At 42.6% G+C, this 10,149-nt stretch overlaps 3 protein-coding genes across 3 annotated transcripts; 1 reads left to right on the top strand and 2 right to left on the bottom strand.

Annotated features, from left to right (window-relative positions):
- Positions 1–3,051: 3,051 nt before the first annotated feature.
- On the top strand, positions 3,052–3,435 carry LOC122031495. The gene has a single exon (XM_042590604.1). It carries the CDS (start codon positions 3,052–3,054, stop codon positions 3,433–3,435), a length of 384 nt encoding a protein of 127 aa, XP_042446538.1.
- Positions 3,436–3,712: 277 nt separating this feature from the next.
- LOC122031494 (protein DMP2-like) lies at positions 3,713–4,414 on the bottom strand. Its single transcript, XM_042590603.1, has 2 exons — positions 4,172–4,414; positions 3,713–4,067 (listed from the first exon to the last, which is right to left on the bottom strand). Exons 1-2 carry the CDS (start codon positions 4,396–4,398, stop codon positions 3,851–3,853), a joined length of 444 nt encoding a protein of 147 aa, XP_042446537.1. The 5' UTR covers positions 4,399–4,414; the 3' UTR covers positions 3,713–3,850.
- Positions 4,415–5,832: 1,418 nt separating this feature from the next.
- On the bottom strand, positions 5,833–9,840 carry LOC122031850 (BTB/POZ and MATH domain-containing protein 2-like). Its single transcript, XM_042591035.1, has 4 exons — positions 9,250–9,840; positions 8,526–8,874; positions 6,581–6,857; positions 5,833–6,439 (listed from the first exon to the last, which is right to left on the bottom strand). The coding sequence occupies exons 1-4, from the start codon at positions 9,693–9,695 to the stop codon at positions 6,264–6,266; spliced, it is 1,248 nt and encodes a 415-aa protein (XP_042446969.1). The 5' UTR covers positions 9,696–9,840; the 3' UTR covers positions 5,833–6,263.
- Between the last annotated feature and the right edge of the window lie 309 nt (positions 9,841–10,149).

Here is a 10,149-nt window from a genome sequence, read left to right as displayed (position 1 = left end):
GGATTCCAAAGTGTGTTTGTTGGAGTAAGATATCAAAAAATCTAAAGCCTATTCTACTTGAGACAAAGCTCGCCCGATATTGTTTAAAGTGTGGAATATTTTTGGGGTGAGGGTGCACGTGTCAGTTGAAAGACTGTATCACAGTTGACTCGGCAGGTCGAAGTGTCGCAGTAGGGGGCTGAGGCAAGCGAATGCCAATTACAAACCTCCAAAATAAAGGGATGGGTAAACCGTCCGAAGAGGTTGGTCAGAGACAAATGGTGCCGGTGCAGACGTGGTCGGTGCTAAACAACTATTTCATAGTCATGGAGGACTCAACGAACGTGGCCGAGCTACTCCCTCATCATCCCGCTAGTCTAAGTGCACCGGTGCACAATGTATCAGACGGAGTTGGAGGAGGCTGCTATCTCAAAGAGAGCAAAAGTGACGGTAGAAGGAGAGGAATGAGAGAGCAAGAAAGTAGAGAAGGGAGGGTGGGGAGGAAGGCCGGAGAGGCAAGACACCATCACAGGAGCCGACGAAAGACACGAAAGAGGCAAAGCTGCACGAGCTGATGCGGAAATCGGCGTTCGTGGAAAGAAGTCGCTGATCTCGCGAAACGACGATAAGCCTCAAGTATTTAAATGTAATCTGGTCGTGCAAATGGGGGCTATTACGGGGCTTGGCCCGCGGTTGGATCGCTTGGTGGAAGTCCGAGGCTAGATCGAGTAATAATCGTGGCGTCCGAAAATTGATCAACCATTCAGCGATCGTCGTCCGATCATCGCTAAGCAAAGGCACCTGCCTCGGATCGTACGGCCGCGTACGAGCCGAATGAAAAGATTTATGTGATGATTGAAGATCTAGACTAGAGCAAGCAAACATCCATGACGACAGGAGGATAAGAAACTGCGGAGAGGAAGGCCGCGTCTCTGTCGAACGGCTGTATTATGTATTTATTTATGCGGCTAGGCCCCTACATTTGCTTGACCGGACGCGCCTCCTTCGACTAGACTTCAAAGGGAAGGCAAGTGATCCGCGGTAAGAATGGGGGCCCACCTCTCAAGGGTCCCACCAAGGACGGCGGAGGGTCAGCCCACGTGATAATGGTCCGGAAGTGAGTTATAGATAACCCACCCACGGGTTTGCTTCACGCCAAGGCAGAGGATCTAAGGCCGAAAGGTATCCATGCAATATCAGGCCGGAGTGTGGTCCGCCGCCAAGATAAGGGCGAGGGTACAAAGGCAGCCGAGCACTTGGCGCGCTTGTCTCGAGATATGGGATGTCGCAGAAGGCACGCTCGATGATACAGCCGATACCTAGATTGCACGATGGAAGTATCCTTACCGCCACATCGTGTGAGAGGTGGATATGTGAGCAAGATGACCTCATATATGTTTTCCTCGGCTGTGCCCATACTTGGGTATGGCCTAAAGCAGATGATCGCTTCGGACGACGTGCTCCGGCTCTTTCGGATAGTTCTATATGCCCATTTTCTTCACTGAGGTACGCTGCCTCGATCTCCTGCCACTCTTTTGTTATTTCGCTGACTTGAGCTGAGGGCCGCCGCCGGGACACCCCCCGGCTCTGGCTTCATGGTGTCACTGAGCACTCAAGGGATCCAACAGTGAGCCATGCCCTCAAATATCTCATTACCGTATGATCAATAGTAGCTATTGAATAATTACAATAATATTATTCCTCACTTTTAATACTATCGTAGCAGCTACAATAAACTACTGTAATATTTATAAACTATTATATAATTGTTACAATTGTCTTAAAGTTATTTGATTAATTTAAAATGATTCCGATTTAATTTTAAATAATTTTGACCAAATTTATAAATTATGTTTTAATATAATAATATTGAGAGTTGGGGTATAATTATGTAACAACTATGCTTAACTATACGATACACAGAAGCTATTCGATAATTATATAACATGTAGAAGCACTTCGTAATGATTAAAATATGAAAAATCAACTATTTCATTTTAATCAAAATTATTACGTACAAATGCTATTATATCAAAATATTTTTTATAAACTTTATCAAAATTATTTTAAAATTCAGTTAAAATCACTTTAAATAGTTGTATTTAAAATTCTAAACCCTAAAATCTTAAATCATAAAATCTTAAACTCTAACCATAAACTAGAAATACTATGATATCAAAATATTTTTACAAACTCAATCAAAATTATTTAAATTTTATCAAAATTATTTTAAATTAATTAAAATTACTTAAAAATAATTATAACAACAATTTAATAATGAAAAATTTAAAAAAAAAATTTAATCATAACTTTAACTTTGTATATTATAATAAGAGTAAATCTTGTTGGCCAGAATCTGGCCAACTAGAAATTTTTATCTCTTAATTATAATGCATGTAATTAATATCTACATATGATATTATTAAAATATTCACATATATATATATAAGGATAATCTAATTGGATTCATTAATCGTTAAGGATAAGTAGGTGTGTGTAAAATATATATATATATATATATATATATATATATATATATATATATATATATATATATATATATATATATATATATATATATATATATATATATTTTGTGTGTGGTCAGATTATGACTATTTAACATTATGGAGTAGTTTTTATATAAAATATCCCTGAATGGCATGCTCTTTATTTGTTTTTTAAAATAATATATATTTTTTTTTGATGATTTACAGAATTTGTGTTCTTTTATTTTTGCCCGTAATAAATTGAACGCAGGTCGCCGGTCTGCGAAGGCGATTCTGAAAACGCCGATGCGTGGGGTCCGCAGCGACCTCCTCTTTCAGCCATCCACGCGTCCCTCCAATTGGCACCCACGAAACCCACCCACCTCCATTAAAGCTCGTCACCTCGACCTCGACCTCGACGCATTGCTCCTCCCGTCGCGACTCCCTCCTCCACTTCTCCTCCTCTCTTTCGATGACCAAAAGAAGAAGAATCGAAGTGCTCGTTCTTCTCGTTTCCCCTTCTTCCATATCGAATTCGTCCCCCCCGGGCCGGATTTTTAGGGGCATTGCAGCGATCTCCGCCATGGGAACCGAGGTGGTGCGGCCCCATGACTGCCTCCTCCGCCGGACCAGAAACGCCTCCTCCAGGCGCGTGGTTGGCAGAAGAAACGATTCTCTGAAGGAAGCGAAGCCGAGGAAGCGCGAGGCCACGCTCGCCGGCTTTAGGTCGGAGTGCGTCTCGGGGCGGATGGCTCGGGATGCGGCGGCCTTGAGAGAGGTTCGGGCGAAGACGTTTTCGACAACGCCTCAGGACGTGTACGCGGGGTCGGCGTGCGCGCTCTCACCTTCGCCGCGAGCATTGCCGCTGCCGAGATTCTCGAGGAGGAAAGAGGAGTCGTCGGCGGCGGCTACATCGGTGGATCCCTTCGCCACCAGGGACTTGAGGCGGTTGCTTCGGCTCGAATGACATGACCCTGATCGCGATTCATGGGAGAGAAAGGAGGAGGAATAACCCTAAAAATCAAATTTTTATGACCCCTTTTCTTCTCTTCCTCGATCAAAATACTTCTTTTTTTTTCTTTTACCCCGTGCGAGTTTTATTAGCCCGGATAGGCATAAATCTGGATGATATGCGCTTAAAAAAAACAGAGAGGAAACGCGAATGAAATAAATGAGGAAAATTGAGGTGTGTGGAAATTTGTTAGTCTCGACTCGAACTCTCTTTCATGCGTAGTAGAGAATCTATCAATAATCATAATAAATTGAATTGTAAAAAGTTTTTGTTTTGATCACACAATCAAATCATTTTTTGAGTGACATATAAAATAAATCTGATCAAACAAACTTCTACACTTTTTTCCCCTAGCTCTGTTTCAATTCCTTCATTTAGCAGCAGCAGTGCCATTCGGTGGATATCCAATTCCATGCCTATTGTTGGGAAAGAGCATGAAGACGACACCGGCGACTGCGCCGATCACCGGCGGCAGCACCGTCACCAGCGTCTTCTCCTCCACGAGCAACGCCGGATAAAAGCACGAAGCCGTGTTGTTATCCAGCAGCGCGCCACCTGCCCGAACAGGCGGCGGCGCGCGCGCCCAGCTTTACCAATGTCGGCAAGGCGATCCGCGCGGGCGAGATCGAGCTGGCCCGCAATCCGCGCGCGCGATCGGCGACGCTGCGGTTCGCGACACGAACGGAATCACCCGCCTGGTCGGCGGGGCACGGGACGGGCTTGGGACGGGCGCCGGGGGGCGAGTTGGGTCAGGAGTTGGGCGTTGGTGAGGAGCGGGCTGAGGAACTGGAAAAGGAAGACGGTGCCGGTGGGGAGGAGCTTGATGAGGTCCCCAACGCCCTTGAATGCGCGCTCACCCATCGTCGCTCCACTTCTGGAAGAGGGTCGCAGTATCCCAGCTTCGAGCTCTTTGGCCATGGCGATGGGAGGTAGCTATAGGCTGTGAGTTTTCGTCAAGACTATTGCAAGAAGGTATTTATAGAGAGGTGGCGGAGAGAGTTTGCTTGCAAGTATTCAGCAACGAGGGCGGCCGGTGCATGACTGCATGAGCTAATGCATTGCTTGCACTCTTTGGATGCTTCATCTTTAGCTATTTCTTTAACTTCCACTCTATACTCATAAGTGGGGATGTGAATGCAATTATCATGTCTTTTGGATAGATGGAGCATGCGATCTAAGGTCGACTCTCTTGAGCTAGTTTCTTTGTGAAGGGCAATGATCTTCTCCAAAACCTGGGAAGATGGCCGGTTAGAAACTTGGTTCTATTATTAACTAAATGAAAACTTCAAGTTATCTTCAAAAGCTGGAAGGATGGCCGGCTAGAAACTCGGTTCTATTATTAATTAAATGAAGACTTCAAGTTATCTAGAGTGTCACATAGAGTGTTAGTTACTAGATCAGGGAAAGGATATCGGTGTTCTTTTCCGACGTTCAAAGTAATAATCAATTTTAAGAGGAATACTTAAAAAAAACTACAGCAATGAGTGTGTAAAAATATATAATGTCACGTCCTTTCGTCCGTGGATGAAAACTTCCTTTTATAATATTACTGTTGTGTCTATGCATAAATTCCACTCGACCCCCAGTCATCCCTCCTGCCCAGCTTAACCGTGATTTACCCTATCTGAATATCTGTGGGGCCGGATCCAGGGGGTCGCTAAGGTGGCGGTTCCACCTTTTGCAACTGTTGTGTCTATGCATGCCCCCATGGGTTGTATCAGCTGGAAGGGTACCTGACGCTTGCAACAGAGGTTCAGGGGTCGAGAGTCGCCAGTTGCACACGGACATAAAATCTCAGTCGGACCCAGGGAGCCGTTAAGGTGACGGTTCCACCTTTTTGCAACTATTGTGTCTATGCATGAATTACGAAACACTTCCAAAAGGATATACCATAAAGTGACTCTAATATCTTTCCTAAAATGAGCCCACAAATTTCTATGATTTAATATACTGGAAACTTTGAAAGTACGATTTACCTACAAAATATCCTCTTTTCCCTTGGCAAAAAAGCCAAAAAAAAAAACGTAATAGTTTGTTGGACTACGGAGCCCATAATAGACTACTATGACAAACTGAAACCCATAATAGACTACTTTGATGAACTGATTGAATTACTGATATAATCCAACTGACTATTAAACACTCGATCAGAATAATTAATACTTGACTTCATACTTCATTGTTAATTGTGAAATTAGACTTTGAGGCCAAACCGATCGGAGAGTCCGATCGAGCAAACCCCTACATTAACACTCCATGATTGAAATCCGATCGGACCTTCTCTTGTTCCAAATAATGTTGACCATCCTCATAGGCATTGATCCCACGCAATAGGCCATCTTAAACACAGTATCAGACAAGATCAGCACAATTTATGTATCCTAATCATTCTACTTTTACATCAATTCCAATAAAAAAAAATTATTAGAGCACATAACGCTTATCCCTTAATATCGAAAGAAAGCACATCAAACTGTTAACTGACGAATAATTTTCAGTCCTTGACTGAGACAATGCAGACAGAAACGTTGGCACTTAAATGGTGAAGGATCCGAACTTGAATTCTACACATTGGAAAACATTTCCTCTCTTCTACAGAATGCCCTTTGGTCACAGTGCAGGATCCAAACTGGGCTCTTGAAGAGTAAAGCTCGGCTCTTCTGTGATAAAGTAGGACCAGCGATTTTGTAGTGCAACTAGAATACCTATAAGTTGACACCAAAGAATTGCAACCCTACAAATAGTGGGATGTTAACTATACTCATCCTGCTGCAGTACAAACATCATATCCGTGGTTTCACACGCCTTCCATTTGTGTCACTGCCATCGAGAGCATCATCCGCATACACACTGGATATCACAGAGTTTTCTTGAATTCTGGCAACGTACTCCAGAAGCTCAGATAGAACAGATGGGCAGCTGAGCTTCAAGTAATCGAATCCCTCTGTTTGCATCACAGCTGCAGAATTCATCAGACGAGATAAGACTTTTGCAGTGGAGTAGCATGTCATACTCTCTAGAAATCAAACTCCAAAAATAGTTGTGCAGTCAAGATGTACTATGAAAATGAAATAAGTGGGAGATAGGATACAAATTGCACCTCGCAAGTTCTCTGGTAAGGCAACAAATTTGAGGCAAACTGATTTAAGCTGAAAACAGTGGTGCTGCTCAGCAAGTGCTAGAGTCGTGGCCACAGTATGTATGGCAACATCCTCACACAGCTTGACTTCGCATTGTAGTTTGAGCCTATCTAATGCATAGCGATCAGCAGCAGCAAGCAAATGTTGAGCCACTAGAGTGGAAGCATACTTTGTGTTCAGACCAGCAAGCTCTTCCATGTCAGGTACTGTATCCCAGTAGATGTAATATAGTAGAGCCTGAAAATGAAGCAGAATTTTCCATATTGGTGTAAATTCGAATGAGGACAATACAATGACCATGCACAGATACAAAACACTGGTGCAAAAATGAGCAAGGAGATAAAAAGTTACACTGAATTTATGTACCCCCTTCACTAATAAATTAAGCATGCATAAAAGGTAAAATTGAGGCCTCAATGTCATAGAATATAGAAACATACTAAATGCTAACATACAGATTGTTTTTTTTAAAAAAAGAGAAACTTAAATAACAAAATATAACCTGTACGCCAATTGATTGGGGACTATTTGAATGACTACCATTCACAAGGATAATAGTTAAGAAGATAGAATTTAAATTCTGACTTGGGAGTGAAAATTAATATATGCTTTCTCCATTTTTTTTCCTTCATTGACTTATTTTAGGAAATTTGGAATTAGTTTAGTGTTGAATTGGGATCAAGGATCAAGGATCAACAATTACGGTACTGTGAAAAGGTAATATCATTTTCCCCCTCAGGTTGTACCTGTTGCGTGGTTCTGGAAGATTAAGAGCAGAAATTTGCAGACCAACACCAGGAACTAAGGACAATGATTGCATCCACTTCAGCAGGTTATCAATTCTCAGGAAACTGACGGCATACAGTGCTGTGCCAGCAGAGGGCATGGCCATGAGACTATAAAAGAGGGCCAAAGGATTTGGGGAGCAAGAATGGGGAGAAAATGCATCAGTCCCAATGATTAGGTTAAAAATGGAGTTATTTTGGTTATTTTTAAAAAAAAAAAAAAATCATACACGCTAACATCAGTAATTGTTTTGATAAAAAAATTATTCTCCAATGGGCAATGTGATTTAAAAAAAAAAGAAACTTGAAATAGGTACCGTATATTGGGTAGGAAATTGCAAATTTGCCCTTGACTATTTGAATAAATCCATCCAGCTCAAAACAGACCACAAACTTCATCTTAAGAGAGTAAACATCTAGGGATGTAAATTTCACTTCATCCATAAATTACCTACCCAAATTTTCAATGCTAACGCAAAGAGAATCAAGAAGTAAAGATGACATGGCTCATCATCATGCCATTTAAGGACAAACTATTTGAGGTCTACAGATATAAGCAGAGGCATACATACACAAATAGTACAACTACAACCTCACAGCATGTCAATCTTCATAAAGGTTTAGTGCTATAAGAAAATACACACAAGCAATTTATAATCACTCAGCTAAGTGATAAAAGGAAATAATGCAATACTTGACAAACAACTGAGAAGATATTTCATCATAGTAAGGGGTTACAAATTCTTATTGCTTTACATTGTTCCTTACTTATGTAAAGTCGTTTATCTATGCATTCTCATGATATCTATCTTCATTCGAGTCACACTCAGAATAACTGTGAGACAGTTGCCTTGGTGCAGTAAAGATGAATCAAATATAAAATTATTTATCATAACTGATGGAATTAGCACGGATAAACAACATTCATTGTCCATGAAAATTAAAGATATTAAGAAAGATATAGAGATACTCTTATCACTTTCATTTTCTAGAAAGTGCATCGACTTAAACAAAGGGTAAAAGCAAGGTGCTAGAGCAAAAGATCATACTTGATCTTGAGCAAGTTAAGTAGTGTAATGGCAACAAAGAATTACAGTTAGAAAGTGAAAGAGACTATAACCTTAAAAACTGGAGCTTCCATGTCTTCAACTTTTATGCAATGCATGTTTCTGTCTTTCATTGGACCAAAAAGTTGGGCCATGAACACAGGTGATCGAGCTGCAAGTACCAATTTGTGAGCACTGAAAATCTCGCCATCGACCTCAAAACTCACATCAGCTCCCTCTCCACTTTCAAGAAGCCGACCAAAATGGTGGGCTATATCAGAAGGTGGCACTGGTATGTTGTAGGTTCTGGGTGCCTCAGTGTGTGATCTAACAACACCAACGGTACAATTAACTAAGAGACAATCATCTTTGAGGTAGTCTGATGTCTCTAAGGCAGTTCTTTTGAAAAAACGTTTATAGCCCCTGCACCATGACAAAAAATTGTATAGCCTTGTAAGTCATCCGAAGTAGGCACTGTTACAAAATTAATTTTTTTTTATCAGTAAGAGGCATGTATGAACAATTGAAATGCAAATAAAATCATCATAAAGAAGAAAAGGAAGGTATATTACCTACCAGATGACCCCATTTCACTAGCTAGTTCTCTAATTATCGTACTTTAGATTGCTACATAATTTCATTGGATGTTTAAAATTTGATGACTGTCATGATATTAAAACAGAGGAAAGAAGCAATTTGGGAAAAATATAAAGTCAAATTATACGAACAAAGGTGCAATTAAACGATAAAACAAAAATGGAAATAAAAATTGCAAGCCTTGTAATCGACGAAACTCACCACATGCTGCCTCGATACTTGAGCGTGTAAGGGCCGCTCTCAAGCCTCCTCCCGAAGTGGCTATGTACCTTATGCCGCTCCCTCCCGCTCTGATCCAGCAGCGTCAGCTCGAACAGCGCCCTGACATCCGCCCCCTCGCTGGCCAGCGCGATAAACAGCGACACGTACGTCGCAGCGTCCTCCGTGCTCTTCCCGTCGGGGTAGAAGTAGATGGCCCAGTCGTAACCCCCCACCGAGAAAGTGTCCGACGTCGTGTATTTGCCGATGCCCATCCCCTTAAGCAGCGAGTATCCGGAGACCTTGAGGTGGTGCGATCCGTCCACGGTGTCGGTGACGGACGTCGAAGCCGTCTCGGTGGGAGGGGCCGGGGGCTGCGCCAGAGAGGACGAAGCGAACAGGGACGGTCGGGCAGAGAAGCCGCCTCTGCATACCCCGTCGGCAACCATCCGAAGAAGCGCGAGATCGAAACCGACGGTCGCGGTACCGATCTAGGGTTCCCGAAGCAGGAAGGCTAGAATCTGCACGGAAGGAGAAAGGAAGAGGCGATAGGTGAAGGCTATGAATTGCTGAGAGGGGGGGCACAATTGACCAAGCAACGCTCTTGTAACTCATCGATGAATGCTTGGGTCCCACCATAATCGGGTAAAGGAAACTGCGGGGACGGCCGATGATGAGCATCGCAAGGTCAGGAAGCACCAAATTGGATTCCTCCGCTTCCGCGTTTAATTTTGGTGGCCCCAGCGCCGTCGGTGATTTGACGAAACCTCACCGGAGCAACAGTTCGCCAACCTAATCGAATGTGAGACGGTAGGGCCACGTGGTGAGCCCAACGTACACTTAATCAATCTAACTCATAGTCGAGTTCAAGTCAATTCAGATCGACTTAAGATCTAGTTCGGG

This window comes from Zingiber officinale, chromosome 11A, assembly GCF_018446385.1.
Source record: "Zingiber officinale cultivar Zhangliang chromosome 11A, Zo_v1.1, whole genome shotgun sequence".
Taxonomy (NCBI): domain Eukaryota; kingdom Viridiplantae; phylum Streptophyta; class Magnoliopsida; order Zingiberales; family Zingiberaceae; genus Zingiber; species Zingiber officinale.
The sequence above is the reverse complement of the archived record's forward strand: the minus strand, read 5'-3'. Positions and strand labels throughout refer to the sequence as shown.